General features: G+C 30.1%; 3 protein-coding genes and 1 long non-coding RNA gene across 16 annotated transcripts in view; 3 read left to right on the top strand and 1 right to left on the bottom strand.

Annotated features, from left to right (window-relative positions):
- The window catches only part of LOC100748051 (tricalbin-1), a 32,547-nt gene extending 14,895 nt beyond the window's left edge, over positions 1–17,652 (top strand). For 9 of the 11 annotated variants that reach the window (XM_024368664.2, XM_012387464.2, XM_024368663.1 and 6 more), the window contains 17 exons: positions 5,466–5,716; positions 7,916–8,001; positions 8,778–8,967; positions 9,387–9,754; positions 10,120–10,348; positions 10,466–10,614; positions 10,949–11,043; positions 11,136–11,309; positions 11,700–11,897; positions 11,998–12,267; positions 14,428–14,601; positions 14,676–14,874; positions 14,973–15,196; positions 15,408–15,627; positions 15,795–15,915; positions 16,012–16,226; positions 17,299–17,453. In XM_024368664.2, coding sequence (XP_024224432.1) covers positions 5,466–5,716; positions 7,916–8,001; positions 8,778–8,967; positions 9,387–9,754; positions 10,120–10,348; positions 10,466–10,614; positions 10,949–11,043; positions 11,136–11,309; positions 11,700–11,897; positions 11,998–12,267; positions 14,428–14,601; positions 14,676–14,874; positions 14,973–15,196; positions 15,408–15,627; positions 15,795–15,915; positions 16,012–16,226; positions 17,299–17,453 — 3,318 coding nt within the window. Of the gene's footprint in view, positions 1–5,465; positions 5,717–7,915; positions 8,002–8,777; positions 8,968–9,386; positions 9,755–10,119; positions 10,349–10,465; positions 10,615–10,948; positions 11,044–11,135; positions 11,310–11,699; positions 11,898–11,997; positions 12,268–14,427; positions 14,602–14,675; positions 14,875–14,972; positions 15,197–15,407; positions 15,628–15,794; positions 15,916–16,011; positions 16,227–17,298 lie in introns of all 11 variants that reach the window. The other 2 variants (XM_024368662.2, XM_024368661.2) reach the window with 2 other exon arrangements.
- Positions 17,653–18,030: 378 nt separating this feature from the next.
- Positions 18,031–20,929, bottom strand: LOC100748170 (small VCP/p97-interacting protein). 2 transcript variants are annotated; one of them, XM_024368665.2, is made up of 4 exons: positions 20,712–20,929; positions 19,958–20,044; positions 19,199–19,366; positions 18,031–18,938 (listed from the first exon to the last, which is right to left on the bottom strand). In XM_024368665.2, the coding sequence occupies exons 2-4, from the start codon at positions 20,021–20,023 to the stop codon at positions 18,924–18,926; spliced, it is 249 nt and encodes an 82-aa protein (XP_024224433.1). In that variant the 5' UTR covers positions 20,024–20,044; positions 20,712–20,929; the 3' UTR covers positions 18,031–18,923. The 2 variants fall into 2 exon arrangements, with proteins under 2 accessions (XP_024224433.1, XP_012242888.1); XM_012387465.3 differs by lacking the exon at positions 20,712–20,929 and adding an exon at positions 20,105–20,701.
- A 178-nt stretch (positions 20,930–21,107) lies between these two features.
- Positions 21,108–21,780, top strand: LOC117151844. Of its 2 annotated transcripts, none has more exons than XR_004461983.1 (2): positions 21,108–21,313; positions 21,413–21,780. It is a non-coding gene; the product is annotated as an uncharacterized LOC117151844 (long non-coding RNA). The 2 variants fall into 2 exon arrangements; XR_004461982.1 differs by having other exon boundaries at positions 21,404–21,780.
- A 673-nt stretch (positions 21,781–22,453) lies between these two features.
- LOC100747931 (retinol dehydrogenase 11) lies at positions 22,454–24,506 on the top strand. The gene is made up of 4 exons (XM_033321611.1): positions 22,454–23,331; positions 23,424–23,659; positions 23,736–24,033; positions 24,138–24,506. Exons 1-4 carry the CDS (start codon positions 23,059–23,061, stop codon positions 24,309–24,311), a joined length of 981 nt encoding a protein of 326 aa, XP_033177502.1. The 5' UTR covers positions 22,454–23,058; the 3' UTR covers positions 24,312–24,506.
- The last annotated feature ends 2,826 nt before the right edge of the window (positions 24,507–27,332 follow it).

Raw genomic sequence — 27,332 nt, 5'->3', positions numbered from 1 at the left:
AAAGGATGAAGCGATATGATAGAAAAAAAAGTTGAATGATTTCAAATGAAACTACACGTGTGTATTTATATAATTTAACAAATTTATATTGATACTTTTTAATATCGTTCTCCGTTTATGGTCTTTAGATTGTTACCAACAACTTATTATTTACAATTAGCTGTAAATCAATCTTTCTTGTGCATTAAATGTTTAGGCTAATAATATAGATACCATTTTATCTCTTACATTATTTTGTAGCCAAAAGTCTTGATTATTTGAAAACTATTTAAAAAATATGTGTACTACTGAGTTATTACTCTCTTAATCTTTCATATACATGTATGCATTTGAAACGGTTAGCTATATTTAAACTAGATTACCGTGTATACACATATCATTATTATTTGATGAGAAGATCGCCTAAATTTTATTCATTGGACAGGATTATGAATATGTGTACATTATACATACATATGTTTTCGATGTACGATCACATAGTTAATGAACATATTGAGATTAATAGTGTGCTTCTAATATTAATCGCCACCAGCTTTTGCCAACATATTAAATTATTCATTCGATAATACCGCAAAAAGGCTGTCACAATATGATACTTATTACAATTTTTCAACCACTTAATGTGTATGACTAAAAAATCGTGGATGCCACACCGCAATTAACAACCAATACTTGAAAGTTTCTATCTGTGGTACTTGAATTAAATTAATTAAAGGTAAATTAGTACCTACCTATGTATTAAAGTAAAAAATACGTATAAATATCTCGGTATGATAATGATCAAAATTGTTACGATACGAAATTACTATTGTTCATGAAAATCTCTCTTATTGACATTGTTTCATTTCATGCAAAATGCATTACACGCAGCTACACATATACATAATTCTAATGGTCCGTGTTCTTGCAACAGCGGTAGGAATTTTTTGACGGAATTTACGTGATTCGAATTGTCAACCTCACCAAAGGAACAGGCACACAAGAGATTTTCCGGGAAATATTCCTTGAGGGTTCTCGAGTAGATGCGACTGAACGTCGCGTCGCGTCGAGTCGGTTGAATCGTTGACTTGAAAATACGTTGTGTATTATTTCTTATACTATATATACTTTCACGAAATTAAATTATTCCTTTATGAAAGAATTATAATTTATTAAAAAAAGAAACAGTAATATCTAAGGTAAGGGTAAGGGTAATGGGTAACGCTGAACTTAAATATAATTTATATAATAATAATATAATTATATAATAATAATTTAATTTATATAATAATAATTTATATAATAATAAAGGGAAATGTAATTATACGACTAATTACACGATTTCAATCCTAGTAAGAATGAAATGTTTACTGCTGCTAGAAAATTTGTAATTTTGTCTTTACTTACTTTACTAAAAGACAAGTTTGTAATGTTACAGAATATACATCCACTTATATAATGGATTCACCGTTCCCAACGTGTAATAGTGGGATATTTCAATCTTAAGTAATTAGATATTCATACTAGATGCAAAAGAAAAATTATTATATACGTGGGAAATACTCCAAGTAACGCTTTCCAGAGCGGAACTCGTGAGACTTGTTGAGTGATTTTTATCGCTGCATTCCTTACCTTGTCGACGCCACAGAGGAAAGAATCGGTCTCCCTATTAAGATGCGAATTCCTCGAAGAAAAAACATTTATTTCTATCGCAAAAGGTCTTTATTCCTTGCACAATGTTAGTTCTACGAAAAAGAAAACAAATTTACCAAAACAAATTAATAATTGCAACGCAAGAAGCAAACTAGAATACGTTAAAATATTATATTGAAATTTTAATGTTCTATTAACATTTATATTTAACGCAATAACGAATGTTTTTTACGGTATTGTTATTTATAATATACACTTGTTTCATTGACGACACTATTTCCATTGCTACACGCTAAGAAATTCCTTCAACTTTCGAAAATAGGTACAGTTAACATTCATAAATAAAACATATTATAGACCCGTTACACCCGATCACGTTCTACAATCTCTCAGGCGTTTATCGTTTGCAGGAAAATTGTCTCGAAAATTATTGTTCAGAAGTTATATTCTTTACACAATTTAGATACATCTGCTGCACTTAGAAATAATACCAATGCGACGCGATGCAAGGTACGTGCATATACGTATACGCTTAAGTATTCGTGAAGGTACAAATTGCGATGTAACATATTCGTCAGGTTTGATACGCTTTCAAAAATTCCAGGATATCCTCATACGTTTGTTTACGCTACGCGGTCTCATTGTCGCGGCGTACACCAATGTGATTATCGTGATGGTATCATAAAACTGATCAAAACAGGGCAAGTTTATGTTATATTAATGCTTTTGTTATCATCCGTCGTATGTAAATGGCAAATGGTAAAGATGTACATTATCCAAGGATATCTGTTTCTTCTTGAAACACCACAGATCGATATAATTATTTACGATCGATTTTGATCATAAATACGTTAGCATTGGGCGACTTTCTAATTAATGAAATGTTACGTTCTTGACAAGACAGATAGTATTACTATCATGCAAACGTACATAAAAGCTATAAGGCAAGTTTTTCTTTATGATGTGGATATCTAAAGTTTACCAGGTAGGATCGAAGGATACGTGAAAAGAATACGTTTGTACCAAACAAAACCAAGACCCGTCATCCCTAACGTTTTATTAATATATACTTTTAAATCTTCATTCATATTCAAACGTTAGTGCATTGATTTGATTACAACTTTTTTGATTATCTATTAAGACCTATTTGCGAGACTATACGCTTTTACAATTATTTATACATGATACATTAAGACATTATCTTCGTGCAAAAATATCGTGATTACTTTATTATGTGCTAATTAAAGAAAGATAGGGAAAAGACGATAACATTGATTTCGCTTCGATAATATTCAATATCAAATTTGGATATACGTACATAATGTAAATATTAATGTTTCCCTAGCGATTTATAGGGGCGTAAAACATTTTGTACGCAACCTTTCTATTCGAATCAATTACTTTCATTCGTACATCTTACAATTAATCTAAACATTGTCAGCTTAATGACGTTTTCCATAACGTGACAAAGAATAGTTTCTTCCATACCTATATATACCTAATACTTACCTAATTGTAACAACTACAAATACATAATAATACGTGCACGCGATGTTGCGTGAGTATGTACATAGATACATGTACATATGTATACACTGGAAACGTTGTGGGTCGCGCACTGTATCCTCGCCAGATGAAAGTATACATAACAACTTTTATCGTATACGATTTTCGCTTTAATCCCTTTTTCACTAGGCTGATTTTTTCGTATAGTTTCTCAAGAACGTATTTAATAACATTAAACTGCGCGTATGCATATGCATTTTACGTCGTTTGCAACATACTGACATCACAAAATAAATTTTATATTGATATTACAGAAGAACGAAAAATCACATAACCGATACAACGGATTAGATTATTCGGATAGTAGGTTATTCGTGTAAAGGGTAAAAAAAGGTAAGTGTGAAGAGGATCGTAGCGTGATTTTACAACTTCTGACTGACGGAGATTTGTAAAAGCCGAAAAGTCTTATGTAAAGACGACCTTGACCTTGAAATTAAAAGTCAAATATTTTTTTCATCGCAACAGATCCTACACATCACGAGGAACAAAATTCTCAAAGGAACCATGGGTCGCAAATAACCCCTTCTCCCGGAGAGAAAACGTTAAAGTTTTAATAATTCTGAAACTGGCTTTATTCACAATGTGTTAACGTTCTGCAGTCAGCAGTGCAAGAAAAGTAATATCTATTGATACAGGTTAATATCCTAAATATATTATTATATATTGTGTATCTTCCTTTCTTTGTTTTCTTTCTTTGGTATTTAAGCAGTTCCGAACTCACTTCTCATTCTGGTTAACCTTCTCCACCAAATTACGTATAATCCCTCTTTCACTCGATAATAAAAGCCATGTTCAATTCGATATATTCCACTTCGGCTTCTTTTCCATAGTTAATTTGATAGATATTCCAGATAGCATGTTCTGATAGGTGTTCATGATCTTAAGTAAAACACAATAAAATTGATCGTAAGCGACGCGAAATATACTCAATTTGACATTACTTTTCAATGGATGCAAATTATTAAATCGAACTCTGAGCGATATATTTTACTCTGCAAAGAAGGAAGTCCAGTAGTGTCGACTCTGGAAAACGAGGAGATGATCCATGGGGAGCGGCTCTGCTTTCTGCCCACGTTCGCGTAATTTGCCAAGGAGTCGTAAACGTAAAAATCGCAAATATACTGCACTTGTTCGATAACAAGTATCTAGGTACATAATTCCTGTCCATTTTTTTTAAATCTTTAAAATTATTGCACGTGGTCTTTCGCGAGCACAAATCCTGGCATCAGTTGATTGAGGATGCTACTGTATTTATTACGCGGTCCAAAAAGCGTGGTTGCAACTTAAGTAGTATCCAATGGAAAAAATTTCGTCGAGCAATATAGCTATTTGGAGTGCTTGAACGCGTCGAATTTTATAAAATTCGTATTCGCCGATGATTGAGTCTACAACTATTCTATGTAAATGTATGTTCTTCTTTGGAGATGCGGAGCCGATTCGATCTTCGATATGGATTTAAATGTTGCAATATTAATTCTTTGTCATCGAATTGTTACCTTAGTTGCTGGAAATCTCATTGTCGTGGAACCTTTTCTGCGCATGGGGGTCTTCTATTACTCATATGTCTCTAGATTAAGAATTATTGAAAATTTAACATTTTCTTTCCGGGAGAAGGGATCATTTGCAATCCATGGCTTCCTCGAGACTTTTGTTCTTCGTGATGAATAGAATATGTTGCAATGAAAACAAAAATTTGACTCCGAATTTCAAGTGTAGAATCACGCTACGGACCTCTTTACACTTACATTCTTTCATTTTTATCCATGTAAAAAATATTAAAAAATCATTACAAATATTACGTATTAAACCTTATCATTACCCAGCAATATCATCAAATTTTTATCACGTTTAACATTTAATAGCATGTTTTTGCATTAAAGAGCAATCAAAGAGCAAGTTATATCAATATAACTGGAAAATGTTGTATACCATCGAAACAAGTGATTACAAATATAAATGTTACATCTATAAATGCAAGATTAAAAATAATTCATCCTCGAATAATATTCGAAGAAGAAACTATAGCAAATATGTACAATATACCTACTTACTCTTTCTGTAAATACGTATCGATAAAATAAAATAAAATGTTCTTCATGGAACATAGTATCGCCATGAATAATGGAACAATGCTGTTTTTACTTGTTAGTTGACTGTACATAAAATATAACGTTGCTTCGATCAAGAAATACAATAATCAATATATTTAATACCATCTTTATGTTTTAACGTGATATTTTCGTTAAGAACAATAATTTTTTTTACAGAGAGATATAGAAGCCATTCGTGGTGCTTTATACCTTGGTGTGGCTTTTGCGATTGCGTGGGTGATAGGTGCAGCAGATTTATCAATAGCATGGCTAATGTTAGTGCTAGCACTAGCATCGACAATACTTAAAACAAGGATGTCCCGTTTTCTTGAATCGACCGTTCAACACGAATTAGCCAGGCTACGTCGAAAAAGAACTTTATACAAGGATGAAACTGCTGAATGGCTAAGTTTACTTCTGAATAAATGGTAATCATGTACTTTTATAAATATACGTAGTAGGTATATATAATTATCGAATAACTGACCTCCTTTATTATCATTTCGTAAAGAAAGTTGAAATCGTTTCATGCATAAAATAACTGCAGTTCCTTAGAGTAAAGAATATCTCTCTTAAACCTAATTTGTATAACAATAAACTTAAAACTTTGCCATGATGTTAATGGAAAATAATATTAATTATTACATGCCTATATTCGTAATTATTAATTACTGTGTTGCTTATTTCTTGAATATCAAATAAGACTAAAAGGTAACAAAAGTAGCTGTATTTATCTACTGCAAAGTATCTCGACGATACTTTTTTTATTTGAAATGCTCTACCTACGCGACATAAATTCCATTCTTTTTTCCGACATTAAATCGTTTCTGTCGATCTTTATCGTAATACCTTACAATATTACATTTACAGTGCCGTACGAACCGAGAACTAATAAAATCAAATTCAATTTATCAACGAACATACATTTATATATGTACATAAATCGAAATTATCCATCTCGTATTCGTTCGTGTGCGTGATCGTTAAAGCCTCGAATGTCTCTTGTAGGTGAACGAACGTAGTTCAAGAATCAATAGTATGCGGGTATTTGTAAATATTCCACATTCCACGAGTGCAACCATTGCCTTTCACATTTCACCGCGTATTTCATACGTATGAATACTGTTGCTGCTGATGTGTAGTTGACAAAATTAGATTTCGAATAGCAACCTCTGTTCATATTCTAATATGCTTATTCTGAAGTTATTTCTTTTTTGATACGTATATATACATATGTACCTCCTATCTCCTCGTAACAAATATCAATATATACGGTGTATTTTGAAGTTAATAGCTTTAAAAGATTTCAATTCAACAACAATAGTAATTACATTGAAATTGAAAGTAATTCTGAACGATATTGAATCTTTGCCTCGCGATATATTGCGCCCGCCAAATCATGTATCGTGCTTAAGTAAAACAGTTCAAGCGAACAGTAATAGCTACAACGCAACATTTTTTCGCTTGTTGAAATTGCTCAAGGATACTAAAATAACACATATGAGCTCGACTGGGAAAATGTAAAAGCAATACTACTTACTTGAATAGTTGATAGACTCGTTCAAGCGTCTCTAGCCATCGAGCAATTCTTACCAATTTTCTTATTAGTATTATACGTTTACTATTGTAATCCTTACTATTGCAAACTAAAAAGACAGTGGAAAATAAAGAAATCAACCATTTACGAGGAAAAATGATGTACGAATCGAACGAAATGATCGAATTTTATATTTGACAAAATATAGATAATTTCTTTTAAGTAAAATTCAATTCTATTAGAAGAATCTATAAGCTTCTAAACATTAAAACAACTTACTATCCGTAATCATAAAGATTTAGTAATACAACCTTAAAAATATTTTATGCTTGAATAAGAATGTATATAATAATAAGGATACAATATGATTATAATTTATTATGTGTACAATTAGGTGGAACAAGTATTCCAAAATCACGTAAGAATGTTTTCATGTAAAAAATACGTGAAATTAATATTTAATAAATTTAAGCTGGCAAAACATCTATTTATATTAAATACGTATACGTGTATCAAGTAAGTCAAAGCGAATGATAAAATTCGCAAGTTTCTCGCTGAAAGCTAGGAAATTACCAGCATTATCAATACACTGAATTATTAATGTTGATCTATAGCCCATTTTACTTGATTTCGAAATTTTCTTGATTATAATCAAAACACTGAGATAATTAGACAATGCTTTTAATTATGACAAATATAGGTATCCTACATGCAAATTACTAAAATCTGTACCGATAAATACTTCGCCTTTGATTAAAATTCATTTCTATGGCATCCTATAGCCATTTTGATGAAATTAACAAATTGAAATATACATATTTCTTTAATCGAGTAAAATTTTATTTTTCAAGATTCAAAATCGATTTGTCTCAATTTTATGAAGATTAGTCTCTAACAACTTATTGTTAATGTTATTAAAATAATATTTAAATATTGAGCTTTCTATTTAGTGATCTTTGAATGTTAATTGTTTATATAATGTTATATTAATGTTGAGTCAAGAACTAATTACCTCTAAACGTACATACATATGTATCAATATAATATTTTTCTCTCGTATCTGCAACTTACTATCTCATTTGTAACGTAGGTGGAGATTTAGCGCCACCAGTATATTCTCTTTAGCAAAAGAAAGACTGGAACCTCTCCTAAATGAAGCCAAGCCTGGAATACTTGGTGAGTTTCGTCGCAATATGTAATTATAATTAACTAGTAAAATATTGTAGGTTATGCTATTTAAAGTTTTTGTAGGATAGAACTGTTTACAATATAAAATAATCAGTTAAACAGTAAAATTTATTGTAAATAAGCACGTAATATAAGAGAATATCTATTAGAAAAATAATATTTAACAACAATTCGCAAACTGCTATTCAGTTTTGAAATTCGGAATTAAAGATATAGTGTTAGTATGCTTCGTATATATTAAATTAAAACTAACATAGTAAATACCTACAAGATACCTTTTTTGACTAATTCTAGATCTCAGAGTAATTTATACCAAATTGCGTAATGCTCTTCCTTCTTCCTTTCTTCTTAACATAATAGTTGACATTTTTAACATTTTTGATAAATCGTCACCTTAGTTCTTAACTTTCTTAGTTAATTCCACTTTTCCATATATCCACATATGTCGCATTGGTATAAAAAATACAAATTCATAATAATATGACGAAGATTATACCAGAAATGCAGTAGATATTCAGGTCATTTAAATCCGAATTTCATAAAATTATATTAAACTTATTAACAATAAACTTTAACTTCAGTTTTATCAGCTTATAAACGAGTGGAGGTAGACAACGATTAAGGACTAGAGCAACAAAGTACCATCTCTAATTTCTGCAAGAACATAAACTTAATGAGATTGATCATTTATAGGAAACTTTACCGTTGATTTAAATATTTATGAATTTATAAAAGAATAATTTCAATGGAAAATATCATTCTAGGACCATTGGAATTAAGAGAGCTCACATTTGGCGAGCAAACCCCATGCGTCACACGCATAAGAACGGTAGATTATGCGAACAACGATGACGATTGTCAAACAAGACAAATGAAATTATCAATCGAAGCTGACTTACGCCTCGATTGCGAGCAATTTCGTATGCTCATCACAACAAGACTATTTGGAAAAGGGTTAGTATATAGTATACCATCTACATGTATAACAAATGTATAACAAACATGTATAGCACAATTAGTATAGAAAAGAAAGCAAGATTCGATTACATTCGTAATAATTTCAAAAGCCTTCAATTTTTTCGTTTTAACAAAAAGAGAATATAGTTTTCGGAAAATGAAATCCGCTGATACTTTTCTTCACTACTGTTACTACTTACTAATTATACTTTGCACGAGAGAGAAAAAGATATTACAAATATTTTCGAAAACCATAAAATAATATAATATAATATAATTAAAATATTATTTTTATTTTTATTATTATTATCATATAATTGAAAAATATAATTTTTTACTTACTGTATGTATTACTTACTGTAATAGCTGATTCTCTGACCTTATTACGTTTCAAAAAGTTTAATCTGGAATTAAAGGGTTGGCATGGACATCGATCTGGCCGTGGAGAAACTGTCTCTCTCGGGTACCATTCTTGCCACCCTAACTCTTGATTCCATGGCACCGTTTCCTCACGCAACATCTTTAAGCGTGAGTTTCTTAGAGAAACCGGATGTTTGGTTCAGCGTGAGAATCTTGCGAGCAGTACAAATGATGGAATTACCTTTAATTAAGACGTGGATTCATGCGGTGGTCACGGACGCTTTGGCTAATTGGATCGTCGATCCGGGTCACTTAGAGATGAATCTGAGAGCTCAAGAACGACCTGGACCCAGATTCGATTCACTAACTAATTCTATACCACAAGGAGTGCTTACCATCGTTTTGTCTCAAAATGGATGTTCAGGTACTGCAAATTATCGAAACGATTTAATAAACGACATACAAAAATCTACAGAATCTACATATTAGTAGTACGAAAAGAGGGTATATCAAATATTCAAAAGAAAAAAGGAAAATTAATAGAGAAGAAATTAAAATCTTAAGTAGTGAATAGAAAATATTACAGTTTAAAAGCAAATACAAATAAGTTTATGGTTCGAATGAAATCCTAAGCGCAATCATGAGACTGCAACATACAGAAAAGTTGCGTATATTATCTCGTGAAATAATATTGTATTGCAATTCTGGAAATATAATTTGCTGTTTCTCAAAATGCTATTTCACAAAAAGAAAAAAAGAAAAATAGTGTTCGCGTTTTTTAATTCATAGCTCCTATCATCGCGGACGAAGTGAGATGGCTCGTGGTAACATTAGGAGATCAAAGGCGAATCGTAACTCTTTTGAATTCCACGTGGAACGAGAACATATCTTTCTTAATGAGTGTCTTGGATAACGAGAAAGTCTCTATCAAATTAAAAGCAAAACGACTTGTCAGCACCGTCACACTGGCTCAGTTCGAACTCGCGCTCGGAGCATATAATTGGGATAACTCACAAGTGTAAGTTAATACACAGCTTACAAATCAGTTACATCAGCTTAAGACTACAGAAAAAGTAACAATATGAACTGAAGAATACACATTTATATACACAATTTTAACATTTTCATCCGGAAGTATCGAAACCGTATTACAACCAAAGAAAGCGTCCCGGACCAGTGCTAACATTCCAAACATCAATGCTCGATTAGAATATACTGCGCTACCAAAACTGGATCCAGACTTGCCACAACCGGAATTGATAGAAGATAATTCATACCTGTCAGGTAACTGAAATTTTTTATATTTTTGAGATGTTATTCTATCTGATATTTTGAGTGCCACGAAAGTATATCAATTGAACGCAAAAGTCAGGTAAAATGAAACAAACATCGTAACATTGGTATTTCAAATTCGTAGCTTTCAGACATGATCTTTTACTATCCTATACTTCATTTATCTTTATTAAAATACGACACACAATCATTAATCTATATATTTTTTGTGTTTCAATATTCTGATACTTTGCATTACCATTGAATGATGATACATATTTGATAAATTTGATGTGACTCGTTATGTGTATCCGTATGTAAATTCGTGTATAAATATCATTTTCAGGAGTACTTGTCGTTTATATTCATTCAGCGGAAAATCTAAATAGTGGCAATTCCCACTGTAATCCTTATTGTATATTATTCAACAATCGTAAAAAGGTACGCTTTTACATATCCCTTATTATAAAAGAGAGACTTGTTAATTCGATTTCCTATTCTACTCATCTAAATATTGTTTATTTAACATTCAGGTAAAAACAACGCATTACATTCGAAGCACTACATCGCCGTGTTGGGAATCGAGAGCACAATTTCTTGTTCAAGATTATACTCAAGTGTCTCTAAGTTTTGTCATATATTCTTGGAATATATCCAAATCGATTGATGGCGATATGCTTGGGCTCGCTATATTATCTTTATCTCAAGTAAGATTGCATAATTAATATGCAGAAATAACATTTTGGTATATAAATTTTTTGACAAGTATTTCAAGTATTTGTCAGATATTTGTTACATAGAATACTTGAAATTACACTTCAAAACATATCATAAGGTGTGAATGCTCTTTGATATAGTTCATCAAAAACACGAATAATATACATCATTCATCTTCAATTCGCGTCGAGATAGAGCAAATATTCTAAGAAATTTGTTCAGGGAGAGAAGTGCAATTTCTTCTACTCTTTGCATATAGTACCTATCACTTTATTTTCACTGTATCAATGTATTAATTCTTTACACATTTGTATAATTGGTTTTAATTGGTTTTATTGTGCTACACAGATCTAATTAATTAACAATATGTTATTGTTTAGGAAAATATATGGACAGTTAGAAAAGAATTGATCCTCAGTGGATCGAACATTACGTCAACAATGACCGTTTCTGTATTATTCTACCCTGTTAAAAGTATACAGCAAATAATCACTAGCCGAAGAAGTAGTTTGATTTTTCCAACATCAGACGAGGAGCCAAAATCTAAAAGAAACAGTCTACCGTGGATGCAACAGGCAGTTAGTACAATCGATGAAAACAATTACATACACGTATTTATTAACACCGGTATAAATGATACTTCATCTTTACTTTCTTACGTATTATCTGTTTCTTCAGAAATTATTATTAACTCACAAGGATATAGATCCCGCCTCATCGGATGTATCCAGTTTACTTTCCACTGGAAGTGGACTAATGGAAGTGACACTAATACGCGCGAAAGATCTTGTTGCGAAAGATCTCAATGGTTTCAGCGATCCTTTCTGTGAACTGAAACTAAATAATGAAACAAAGTATAAAAGCAGCATAAAGAAGAAAACGCTGAATCCTTGCTGGGATGAAAGTTCCATCATGGGTTTGCCCAGAATCGGCGAAACTTTGGATGTCGTAAGATTTCTATTTATACAGCGTATTTAAAAAAGGTCCGACGCTTAAGTTGCACTTATAATATTCATCAAGAGAAATATAAAACGTTTGATCGATACAGGTCCTAAAAACAATTTTTTCGATGCAAAATCAACTTTCATTATTAGCGTTCGATATCATGAGTAAGCTTTCGCAATACATTGGATATACAAACTTAGAAGACGCAAATGTAGGATAATATGGCATAAATCTTCATATTTCTAAATATTCGATATACTATCCTCCTATTTCTATATAAAACTGATATCTGTGGATCGCACGTTCCTTCCATACCATGTATTTTCTTTTCGTTATCGTAAATACAGCACATTATTTATCGGCGATGAGTAGACCAAAGCTTTTAAATGAGTATACGGCTATGGAGGTTTTTTTTTTGACTGTATACACGATCCCATTGCAAATACCATACACAAAATGCATTTTCATGTTAACACATTTCATTTTCGACTATATCTGCACTGTAGAACCTCGGATCGGCTTAATTGGAGGACGTGACCAAAATAAATTGATGCCCAACGGATAATAATCGAACCCCGAAGGGAAATAAGTGACAACATGTTTTCTATACTAAAACAAGCTCTTTATTTTTTAGAAGATCTATTTCCTTTTACAATATAATCATTTTTTTATTTATAATATAATTATTTATTATATTGTATAATCAATTTATTTTTTCAATTTCGCACATATATGTACTTTATTACGGCAACTTTTCAATCATAAAATATACATATACAAGCGTTTGTTATTAGTAAACAGAAGATTTCGGATAATCGCAAATAGATTAATCGTAGTCCTATTGTACATTAAATGTGTTGCGAGGAAATTCATTCATGATACCCAACATTAAATAATGAATAAGGTAAGTGTACAGATCAAACTCAACATCTTCGACTTCGATGATTTTTTAATATGTGGTGGGGAATAGGAGTATGATTTTGAATAAGTTTTTCCTATACATATCACTAACGGTCAGCCTTAGTTTCCAAGATATTCGCGAAAAACAGTCAGGTACCAGTACAGGTAATTCTGCCTATAGCTGTGTTTGCTGTAGCAGCTGCGTTAGTATGTATTAGTTGTCGGCGGCAGACCGCTTAACTTCTGTTTATAAATAAGGATCGGGCGAGCTTAAGCGACCGGCTACCAATATTGACGTGCTGCCGCAGATGCACAACTATAGGCAGAATTCGTTGTAGTAGTTCCGATTTTTTGCGAATATCTCGAAAACCGTATACGATGCCGCCAGCTATATATATAGGAAAAGATTATTCAGAGTGATGCCCCACCATTAAAAATCCACATATCCTGATACCGAAATAGGAGAAATTGAGTTCGATCTGTACATTTACCATAAATAATGAAAACCAATTTTACATCGAAAGAATTGCTTTTAGAACCTATGTTGATTGAATTCTTTTTACTCCTCTCGGTAAGTACTACTAACTCTTCAAGTATCGGCCTACCTTTTAACATACTGCACTTTCTCATAGTATCGATATATATTCAATGAATGATAATATTAATAAAATGGCAATATAAGACAACGTCATAACCATAAGAAACCGTAATAGGCTACACGGACAGGCTACACATCAGATATAACGCCGCGGCAATCGATTAATACAAACACGCACGCCAAATTACAAATAAACATCCGAAACATACTTGAAAACCGATAACTATAGGACAAAACAATACATACCGATAAACAATTACATGTAGTGAACTCCATATCATATTTATAAACAAAAAAGGAAAGAAAATCTACGGAAAAAAGAGAAAGTGACAATAGTATATCTGCTACAATAGTCATATCCGTTACAGGTATCACAAGAAAAAAATTTCTCCATCCACCTTACACAATAGGTATAAACATACACATTCATCCAAACATATAAAAAGTTACAATACTCTAAACGTCAACAATAATCAAACAAACACTACAGCAGTGACAGAAGAACGTATGAATCGGTGAACAAGAATCTGTCATATAACCTTTAAAATCACAAAAGCGTGAATGAAGATAGTAATAATTTAATTAATTATCAAATGATATTAATAATAATATGTAGAAGGTAAAGAATAATAAATACGATACTTTTATGCTATTTTTTCACGTAGGTATTATGGGATCATGATACTTTTGGTATGAGGGATTATCTTGGAAAAGTATCATTGACTCTCGATGACATTAGAAAATTATCAAGCAGCGATCAGTCCCATTGGTTGGTGTTACGGGAAACCAAAACGGGATCTGTAGAGTTGAAAATTAAAGTTTTATCCGAAGAGTGCGAGGTACATATTACCACATTTTTGTTTAAAAAAAAAAGCAACATTTCAAACTGCCTATTTGATATTTTTTCATCTAGTCTCAAAGCACATATGCAGCCAGCAATATCAGCGAAAGTTCAACCCAATTAAATATTGAAAATTCTGAAACGGTGTCAAACATTATAAGAAGACCTTCGATGGAAAAGTCAAAAATGAGATTGCATTTAGACGTTGTACCACCACCGCCGCCCCCGCGTACAATTACCTTGTTAAAACCAATTATTTCTAGTCAATCCGGTGAATTATTTTCCAAGAGTTTAACATAATATAAAATTTGTATAAAGGTTTTTTTATCTCGTTGATTACTTATTTCCAATCTAAATTATTTGAAATAGACAAAGCTAGTATTGGAAGTAAAGACTCCAACGAAATGAATGGAACCGAGAATTCGTGGGTGCCTAGTGTTGTCACAGAATCCATAACAGGTGTAATTGATGAAACTGACACGTCAAAGTTAAGAGAGCGACCATCTCCTCACAACAGTTTAACCCCAAGTCCAGAACAGAATTTCGGCAAAAAATTGCCACAGTATAACAGTTTTCGCGTTATGAAACAAAAGGTGATCATAATAATCAATAAAATAAATATTGTCCAATCTGCATACATATATGTAATTAATATATTTATTTTTAAAATTGAAATACATGTGTACAATAACGTTGACTTGACAAACGATAATCTAAAATATTACTATAGCCGATAGCGTAAATAATAAAATTGAAGGTTATTTAAATTATTTATTTATCATTAATTATTATGAATGATTTTAGGTGAAAAGAGGATTAAAACTTCGTAGATTTCGTTCTGAAGTAAACATAGAGGACAAAAATGAGTCAAAAGGCGTAACATTGAGTTTGGAACCTAGAGGTGGAGGAGAAGCTGATGCTACAGAACTTTTACAAGGATCTGGTTTAGCGCATGCTATATCACAACCTGATATGCTTGGCAGAATAAGACAACCTAGTCCGCGTTTAAGATTAAGACCAAATGGTACGTAAATTTTACAATTAACATAGTTATGTTAACAATTAACATAGTACATACAATAATGTGCTTTGCTTTGTAAGATTTCACGAAATTAGACATCATATATTGTATCAATGACTGAACCTTTAACATGTCATGTTTATATTACTTATATGTATAACCAACATCAGAATTAAAAGTTGTCAATGGCACTAAAGAAAAATACTCGGGAATAGAAGGAAAAGTTTTACAAGCTCAAGGTCTTCATGTCGCACATATCGCTCAACTATATTGTCGGATAAAGCTTCAAATGTAGGTACTTATATATATATATATGTGTGTGCCTGCAGGCGCAAAAATATGAATATTAATACAAAAAATAATATAAAAATCCTTTATATTTATTAGATGTACCAGTCCCGATAAAATTACATCTTCGACAAATAGTGGTAAAACATTAGCGAAATCTCGACTTTTACCTGCAATGCCTAACCCGCAGTTCAGTATAGACTTTCACATAGAAGGTGATAATGTTCCCAGGCAGTCTTTGTTAATATTTGAGATCAGAAGTGCTAGTAAAGAATTATTAGCTAGCCGGCGTATCACTCTTCATGAATTATTAGGTAGGTTTAAATATAATTTACTTTGCACTTTGATATAAAAACTAGTTTGAAATGAGTAAATAAATAACAATCCTTACAAGAAGGATCAAATACTTTACATAACTATTATTTCAACTGTCTACTAAACTATCATCACAAAAACAAATTTACTATGCGCGTGCATTATGATAAATTTATTTATTATGTCTTACTGTGTCTTTAGATATTTAAAAGTTTCAAAGAATTAGATCAAATATGATACAATACATTCATTGATAGAATATACTTTTCAATATTGTTTAAATAAACACATCCATTTTCTACTCGGAATATCTATAAAAGCACTTTTATCTTGTACCATATTAAAGTATTTTAAAGTGAAAGTGACCTTAAATCCATAAATCTTTTCGCTCTCATGTATGTAATACGAAAATACAAAATTGATATACAGGGTATTTTAGATCGGATAGAGCAATTGGACAGTGGCTGATTCTATCACGAAAAATAAATGAAAAAAATAATACATTCTTTTCATTTGAAATTTCATTTTCGAAAAAATTGAGTTCAAAAATTCGTCGAATATATGTGTGCGTGCAGTCGCCAGACTGAATGCGTTCAACATGGGCGTTTGTTGACGGGCCAATATCGGCATTGTACTGTTTCGGTACAGCTGTATCAACGATCGAAACCGTGATGATGATATGATCGGCGATTCGTTGTTTAATTATTTCCTTGTGATATTGATTATGTTAGAGTTTTTATTATTTTAACATAAATTTAACACAAATTAAATTTAAAATAAATTAAATGCTAAATATATTAATACAATCTTGTTACCCGATCACAAACAGACGCTAACGCTTTCTTTGTGGTCCGTGCTGAACACGTTCAGTCTGATGGATGCACATGTACTCGACGAATTTTCAAACTCAATTTTCTCGAAAACAAGATGTTAAACTAAAAGATTTAATTTTTTTTCTTACTTTTGCTTAAAGAATCAATTCCTGTCTTATTTTACTACTCACTTTGAGATACCCTGTATGTACGTATAAAATATGAATACGTAAATTTTCTTCTATATTTACATATGTAGGCGTTTCCGCGGCAACTGATGAAATTCATACATGGTTAGCATTAAACAATGGAGCATCATTGGAAGTACAAATGGTTCATGGAAGAGAACTAAAAAGTAAGTCCACAAAGAAACTTTTTCGATCCTGGTCAGTACATCGGATAGGAAAAATATAAAACATTTTTAGTCAGTGCTATAAATATTTGTGAAAATTATAATTTGCCAAACATACATATGTAAATTGAAAAGTCCCCTTTGAAACAATATGACATGATAGTAAGCGTATTTACGAATACGTTTTACATTTTACATATTTTATTACGTGTACATATACATGTACATAAATAAACTTACTAATATTATCTCAGAATGAAAATTGTAACATTTGTCTTTTGTACCATAAAGTGTATACATATATTTCATTTTTCATTATAAAACAATTTATAAAAAAAGCTATGAACATAAATAATTATCTTTTTCATCATTCCTTTAACTATAAATTAAGTAACAACAATTCCTCCTTAGTACTTATAGTATTTCACAAACTAATATGTATTTCTTAAATAAATCCTATATTTGATCTAGAAAAGATTACAAACTATACATGTATTTGTTGTTAGTGCATAGTAATATGTACTCTAAATAACTCATTGAATATATATAAACATTTATTTATTTTCATTAATTGTACAATTCATTAGGCTTTTAATTATAACAAATAATTATACCCATAATAGCGCCATACAAATATTCTTCATTTAAACATGTATTTTTTCACTTTTGCTGTTAACAAACTTATTTATACATAAACGTACATTTACATTTAATGACAGGTATTATCATGATTACTAATACTACAGCCAGCCTACACTGTACATCATTTTCAATGTATCTATCACATTATAGAAAATAAATATAAATTAGTTTTATATGTATCATTAGCCTTGTATTTTTTATACAACTGCATATATATATTATTATTATCAAATGAAATTTTACAAGAAAGTGACTTTTATTTTTAATTTTCTTATTAAATATGCCACATGAATAAATAATATATTCTAGTGTGTGCTGAATATTATACAACCTTAATAAAAGTATATCCAACAATAATAACAAAATATAAAGAATTTGGTCATGATGATCTTATATACATATAGTTAAGATATATTGTTTTGTCAAACACTAATTAGATTATTAAAACATCAGACGTTTGTGATATTGAAATATAAATATATATTAGAATGAAAAATATAAGTAATATCAACACAAAAGTCATTAGATTAGATGTAATAATAATTATTCATAATATAGCATATATTTTTGTGACACACTTAGTCACATATTACAATTACATTTTTAATTACATATCATAGAAAATATTGGTATAATTAATATAAATATTTAAGGCACTATAAAAAACATAATCTATGAAAACAGATATACGTCTATATATGCAAATGTATATATCTTTAAATATTTATATTTTGCAAAATGCAGACCTGCAACATTACTTTCTTTGATTTCTATCAATAAACAGTACCATATAAAATACACCTTTTGTACATTGTATATATTCTTAATAATTCCAACTTGTATATTTTTGAAAATTTGAATATTGAAGCAAATTCCATCCAGGATTATGATTAACTAATTTGCCACTAGAATAATAAAAAAAAATAATTATTTATAATATATTTTTTTTACTTAAATTTAATTTTAAACAATTGCAAAATCATCAAATGAAGTAACTATTAGTATTTTAGTTTTAAATATAATGTAACAATATATAGAGCATTAAAACAAAATTTCATTCTTTAATACAATTCAATTCTGTGTCAATTTGGCAACTTTTACTCAGTTCTCTTAGTTAAAACTTTAGAGATTCAAACTCTTTTCTTTAAAAAATTAAACATCTTACCTTTAAATTATTTTGCATATTCCTATTCCCAACTTCTTCTTGGCGCTTCTCACGTAATTGATCTAGCCTTTCTTGCCTTCTAACAGCATCAGTATTTTTAATACCTCGATTTTGTTGTTCAGCAATTCTTCTTTCTGCAGCTTCCATTTGCTTCCTTCTCCTAGTTTCCTAAACATAAATGTATCTTTTTATGTATTAAACTTTTTGTAATCATCGCTAAAAGTAATCTTTAAAAGTATGTTAAAAAAGATCAACATTATTCGCGTCTTGAATTACTAGTTACTGTTAATTATTATTCTTATTGTAACTAAAATTAATGCCCCAAAATAATCCTTTAATGTTTGAAATAAAAGGATATTTCACTGTTATAAATATTTATTTAATTATTATAAAGAATTGCAACCTAAATAAAAACAAAATATTTTTTAATACGACAAAAATTCGTTTAAGATAAATTTTTAATACCACATGCAACAAATATATATGTATGTACAAAAAATGTAGTATTGCGCAAAAATTGAACATGCAATGACAATTTAAAATATTAATACATAAGAGAAAAGATATTTATAAAAAAAAAGATGTTAAAATAACAGTTACATTAATAAACTTAATGTTGGTTATTGGTATCAATATGGTATTAATAATATTAATATATATATATATATATATATATATTAATGAAAAAGATGTTAATAAAAACACTGTATACGTACTTAAGTACATATTACTAAATAACCTCTAATTTTTTAATCTTACCAAATCTGGTGTTAAATCTTCGCACGAAGATGATTCTTTGCAACAAGATAAGCACAGATTTCCCATGATAAATGCAATTAGTTTTTACTACAGTTAAAAATTAAATTATTTATGCTATAATTTTTACACTACTTTCAATAAACATACAACTTTTGACGTGTATGAATGATAAGAGTTGTCATTTACTATACTCTATTCAACGAGAAGTTAGCAAAAGTAAACAGAACGGCAATGTACTAATCAACTGACAGATGTAAGAGCATCAGCTACTGGGTGGTAGATATTGAGTTCAGGAGCGGATTTAGTTATTGGGTTACTGATAGGGCCATCTTTAACTTCTGGGATTTATGACACGGGCATCTATGACAGACAGCAGTGTCAAGAGCACGTTACGAAGTATAAGGATAAATTTATATTTGTTTTATCGTTTAAAAGATTTATTGGTTGAACAAGGTATTTTTACTGATTTATCAAATATAATTTCGCAATCGATATGTTGAGTAGTCCCTGCGTAAACGCTTTGTTGTGTTTGTATAAGAACCAATTTCATCGGAGCATCGATTATCTATTGTAATATTATATTGCATTATTTGTGCATATTATTTATTGTACAGTAGTATTGTACAGTAGTATATTATATATTGCATTATTAGTTTTATATACATATATAAGCAATTAAGGCAAAACTTTTGCGTCAATTATGTATACTCATTTTAAGAATTCCGTCCGGAAAGCAATGCCTGAAAGTTGTGATCAGTCATGTACGTCTGTTACCTCTGCTGACTATTCATGTTGAACAGGATATGATATTTATATATGTGTCTTTTTCAATCAATAAACAAATAAACCTATTGTAGAATTATCATTAAATCATGTGCAATGACATATATAAGATTTCCTTTCTGATATATGATATCAGCAATTCCACGTTGAATCTAAGAATTTTACTTCAAATAAACTAGAATTTTTTATCAGAGAGGAAATGAGAGTACTCGCGACCGTAGTTCTAGTTGTTTCACAGTACAGGTGCTGCACCATGCAACCAAATCTTGAAGTTAACTAAAGTTAGCGTATATAACAACCTATAAAATTAGGGAGCTGCCCTGTTTGGTTGCATACTAGCACAGACAAGAACCTGTTGAGTTCCACGCTACAATTATACGGTTCTACGGAAAAGTTCATATCCACTTTTCTCTTCGAGATAGACAAGTATGAGAATGACAAAGTCGCGGAATAATGAAACTAATTGTGACTTAAAGAAAAGAGTATGAATCCCGACATCTTCGTCCGAGAACAGGACGTTTCGACGCAAGGCGAGGGTGCAGTTTCCTGCTGACCGCGGAAACTCTCTTATTCGTAAGATAAAACAAAACGATCACTATGAAGTCAGCGTACAAAACAATCATGTTCCGAATTCCACAGTTTCTAAAGAATCAATTTCTTCAGTGATTCTAGAAGCATTCGAAGGAGTGCCTTCCGTTAAAAGTGAAGAAGATCCGTGCCCGAGAAGATTAAAAAAGAAGAGCGCAGCTCTCAAGAGTTAAGAGGAAGGGTGAAGAGCAGTTGAGATTTCCTCGAAGGCACAAATTTACACTTGAATAATATGAGTCTGACTCAAACATTTTGAATGGTTTTTCTTTATAGGATACTCTATTGGTATAGAAATATGGGATACACATATTAAGGGAACATACATATTAGGTATATCTAATATTTTTTAATGTATTGTTTATTTTCTTTGTTTTTTGTTAATAAATTATTATATTTTGACATTTTGTACTATTTCTCACCCTTTTATATGTGCCATCGTTCAAAAATATAGTGTTATTAATAATTAATGAAGTAAACAATTAATTTCTCTTTCTTTGGCAACTTACAACAATTAGTTTCATTATTGCATTATTTGTCATTTTCATATTTGTTTATCTCAAATAGAAAAGTAAATACGAACTTTTCCGTAGAACCGTACAATTGTAGCGTGAAACTCAACAGGTTCTTGTCTGTGCTAGTGTGCAACCAAACAGGGCAGATCCCTAATTTTATAGCTTGTTATATACGCTAACTTCAGTTAACTTCAGGACTTGGCCGCATGGTACAGCACCTGTACTGTGAAACATCTAGAACTACAGACGTGAGCACTCTCATTTCCTCTCTGCCCAAAGACACTACATTTTTGAATAAGGTAAGCGGAAGTCGAGAGTATCTAATTATTCTCCTTTGCGGACCAATCAGATGCCATCTGTACGGTCCATTCATTGAATGAAGCAAGAATAGAAGCCGATATAGCGTCATGCTAACCTGTAAAATACGCTAAGAATGCTGCGTTTTATATACACGTAGCTTTCGTGTTTCTAAAGTTAATACTTGCATTTTTAGATAATATGCGTCGATAATTATTAGGTGACAGATAAAAAAGGAAATACTTTTAAATGAGTAATCGTTCCATAGTACTCATCTGTAGTACTTAGGTATACTCATTTACTGCCTTTATAATTCCATTCAAACATATATCGAATGGAGTAGTATCAAAAGGAACAAAATTTTTTAAGTTTAATATTTTAATCATTTATTTATGAATAAAAACTTTAATCAAATAACCATCGAATTATCTAATGAATACAAATCACATATGTATCCGCACGTATGCACGCCTGCACGCAGTAACGCATACATATGACAGATCTATTTAATGATAGAAATAGAGTTATCGTTGTTGTACACATTCCTTTAAAGTATAAATTTTGCATTAATGGCTCTATAACAAACAACGAATATCATATAGTTTAATTGAAACAATTATTATATTAAAATATGAAAAAAGTTTATTATGTGTAACGAAGATTATGATTATTGCTCAAATATCTATTTACAATAATTACTTTTGCATTAAGACAAGGTGTAATTTGTGAAGTATATGTGTATAAATTTAATATTGAAGTATGTGATAAATAAGGTTATTTTATAAAACAAAATTCTTAATTCATAACACGGCATGTTATTTCTTAATTCATAATACGGCATTGGGCATAAATTTTGACAAGTCATTGTATACAAATAAATATTCCTTAATTCATACACATGGTGTAGTTTGTAAAGCAAATATGGTATCTTCATGGTATTATTTCATTTTACCGATAGTATTACTTATTGGATTACTTCGAAAATGTCGTGAACGTACATGGGGAAAATGTAAAAATACAGACAGTTTACTAGGTCGAGTATTCATTGTGACAGGTGCAAACTCCGGAATTGGTAAAGAAACAGTAAAAGAATTGGCTAAAAGGAAAGCTACAGTTATTTTAGCCTGCAGATATTTACAAACCGCTCAGAATGCTATATCTGACATACGTACTCAAATATCTACTGGAAAACTGGTAATATTAATTCCTAATTATATATTTCTACCCCATAATTAATATAACAAATACGATCTATGTATCTGTAAAAAATATTATTAACTTTTCAGGTACCAATGAAATTAAATCTGGCATCGTTTTCATCCATCAGAGAATTTGTTGCAGAAGTAATAGAAAATTTTGTGGAGATTCATGTGTTGATTAATAATGCTGGAGTATATGTTCCTTTTAAAGAACATGCTTTAACTGATGATGGATTTGAAATTCATTTTGGAGTAAATCATTTAGGGCACTTCCTACTTACAAATTTACTTTTGGAACATTTAAAACGAAATGGACCAAGCAGGTCTGCCATAAAGTAAAACATTTACTTCGAAATACAAATTTCTTATTTACTTATTTTACTTTTTCTTTGATAATAGAATTGTTATCGTGACATCTAAACTTTTTGAGTCTGGAACAATTGATTTTTCGAATCTAAATGGCGAAAAAGGTTTGGTAGTCAAAGGACGTATGAATCCTGCCTATTGTAATTCAAAATTAGCAAATACATATTTTGGTATTGAACTTGCAAAACAAACAAAGAACAGTGGTATTAATGTATATATGGTTTGTCCTGGATTCACTTACACAGGATTATTCAGAAATGTTAAAAGGAGTTGGTTTCACTATATTATCTTTTCGCCTGTTGCTCTGTTATTTTTACGTACTGCAAATCAGGTAACTGTCTTTATATGTTACATATTATTTTTTGTGGGATTATTTCTTATTTGATTTATTATAATAGATGTTCTATTACATTCATATTTATATTCTTGTTACAGGGTGCACAAACTGTATTACATTGTGCAATAGAACCTTCCTTATCTAATGAAAGTGGTAATATTTACCGTGATTGTAAACTTTATGTTTCAAAAAAGAAACTAGACCCTGATGTAGCACTGCGTTTGTGGGATGTGAGTGCAAAACTGACTAAAATTAATGAATCTTTAAATTAAATATTTTAATGTATATTATATATATTATTTTACTTTTAACATAATTAATCACCATTTTATATATTTATTTTTATATGTAAATATAATAACGCAAAGATAAAGACATTATCGCCATAAATCCTATAAGATACAGTAAAATATTTTTGTTTTCATTGTTACAAATAAAATATCTTATTGTATAATTTTTTAAAATACTAGAATGTTGAAAATGTCATAAATTTTATTGAATCCTCTTAAAATTATAGTAAAAGTAAAAAAGATCTTCAAAAATGCCAATAATAAAAATTCTTATATTTTAGTCTTATAGTATAATATGTATTCAATATGAATTGTTCCACATATGAATCAAATTACAAGAAAAGGTTTTTTATATATAATATTGTTCTTACATTCATTATTATACATTGAGTAAGTTAATATGTGTATCTACATGTTTTGACATGTAATTCATTGTGTACAATGTTAAATAGAATACTGTGAATAGTAAACAAGAATACTAAGTAGAATAATTTGAAGATACCATGTCAAACTAATCAAGCGTGTTTACTAATTTTATATTTCATAATTTAAGCATGCTTGATTTTTTTATTTATATCTTTTCTATTGAAATAAGTTACACATCAGAAAATTTCAATTTTGTTTTCCTTTTTTATTAAGTATCAGTATTTTTCATTGTAAATTATTAGTTATCACATACTTAATGTTATTACATACGCTTTAGTTGGTCCTCTTATAGATAGTTTATATAGATATTAAAATTTCATGACAAAAATGACAGATGTAAAGTTTGGGCACTATAGTTACCAATCGATACTATTGGATTCAGATGTTCAGGTGTTTTAAATATTATATAATTATTTTGAAACATTATTTTATATTACAAGAAGAAACTGTTACTAAGACAACTTAATAATATTAGCTTCACACGGGAATGTATAACAATATCAGCTTTAGATAGTAACATCACAATTAAAAAAATATAAACATACACTGATCCCTATATTATGATATTGATTCTATGTCCATGTAAGGATCATTATTATGAAAATTTTTCTTATTTAGCTATTTGATATTATATAATTAATAAAAAGTACAATTATTAATTGTACGACCCATACAATACACGCGCGTCCTTGACGCATGTATGCACAAAAAGATTTAAATTTACACATTATACTAAAATTTACTATATGTAAATAATAGTACCCAAAATGCACATATATACAGGGTGTCTCATCTCATATTAATATCTTGATTTCCATGCCTATTACTATCTGTAACGAAAAATGTTTTAGATAAAAGTTGTGGCTTCGAGGGAGGCATATCTAATATTATGTCTTTTTGTAGATGGGTGCGAAAAGGTTATGTGAAGGTCAACTTTATCTTTTTAAATGAAATAATATATACTTTTTAATACATTGGTAGATGCAACTAAACATTCTCTATAAAAGAGTATTAACCCATATATGTATATTAGAAAGTTATTAATTTACTGAATGTTATTAGTTTATATATTTTTTTAACTTCTATTTTGTAAAAGCTACCGTAAGAAAGATAATGAAAACAAATACAAAAGTGCACATATTATTACTTATTAGTGCCTTACATCTTTCCTTGTTTTTTATACGATGGGTTTTATAAAAGAAAAGTTAAAATGCTTACTAAACTAATAGTTTTTAAACATAAATAATTTTTTACAGAGAATGTCGACCTGCATCGATTAATGTATTAAAAAATATATGATTCCATTAAAAAAAACAAAGTTTTTGATCTTCATGCGCTCACTTACACAAAGCCTACTAACATTAAATATACATATCAAAATATACCTGTCTTCTTTGAAATAATTCAACTTTTATTTGAAACATTTTTCGCTGTAGGTAGTAATGTATGATATAAATCAAAATGTTAATGTCAATGTCAAGTGAGCGTGAGGTATCTTATATATATATGTATGTATAAACAAGAATCATCTTGAGATGTAAAAGGCGCGTTCACCTAAAAACAAGATTTGTGACCATCACGAAATGTCCCCTTCGAAAACAAATAAATTCTTCTTGAAACACCTTTTTGAATAACGAATACCTAGTTGAGGAGATAAAATTTCAAATGGGTCAACCTGTATATATATGTATATAGATTTATTTTAACTGAAATCGATGGAATATCTCGAGATATAGAAATTATCAAAAAAATGTCTTTACAAAAATTTTTTGGTATAAACAAAGGGGACATTATATCGCATAAATAATCTTTTTGTTGGTGCAATAATAGGGGAAATTTTTAAGTCAAATTAATCTTTTCATTCGATAGAATACGATGGCATTTATTGATGCGAATTCAATGATCTGCCGTTAAAGTCATTTTATACATATGGTACAAGTATTTGTGAATTCTTAAGGAGACAATTGACATCTACTAAGCTGCTCGAACCGGCTGGCTCCAACGTCCCAACACGATGATGGTTCTTCAAATTATACAGCACTAGCCTGAAAGTGGTTGGAACATAATTTCAACAACAAATAGATCGATTATGATGGATCAGATCTCATTCCGTAATCTCCATGCGAACTTTTCTCGTGGGATCACTTGAAGAAGATAGTTTACAAAATAATCTGGAAATGTCTATAAATTACAGAAAAAGATTACAATCGCTTGCAGGAAGATGACAGAATAAATATTGAAATATTTTTAAAAGGAATCTTTAAAAAAAGAGTGGATAGATATGATTTTGAACATTGGTCAATACATATAAAGCAAATTTTTAATGATTATTGTTGCTGCTTTAATTAGATATTGGTAAGTACAAATTAACTTCTTTCATTTATGCCATCTGAATGATCCTTCATTTTTCGTACTTGTTATAATAGTGATATCCTTTTAATTGTAGATTGCACATATCTTCTAAGAAACATAAGATCAAGGAAGATAAAGGAGCATCACAGTAGAAATATTGCCTGTCAATTCGAGAAGAGACAATTAATAAGAAGAAATTTATGACATTATGCTAAATAATCTCAT

Source organism: Bombus impatiens, unplaced genomic scaffold, assembly GCF_000188095.3.
Source record: "Bombus impatiens unplaced genomic scaffold, BIMP_2.2 scf_0474, whole genome shotgun sequence".
In the NCBI taxonomy this organism is placed as follows: domain Eukaryota; kingdom Metazoa; phylum Arthropoda; class Insecta; order Hymenoptera; family Apidae; genus Bombus; species Bombus impatiens.
The sequence above is the reverse complement of the archived record's forward strand: the minus strand, read 5'-3'. Positions and strand labels throughout refer to the sequence as shown.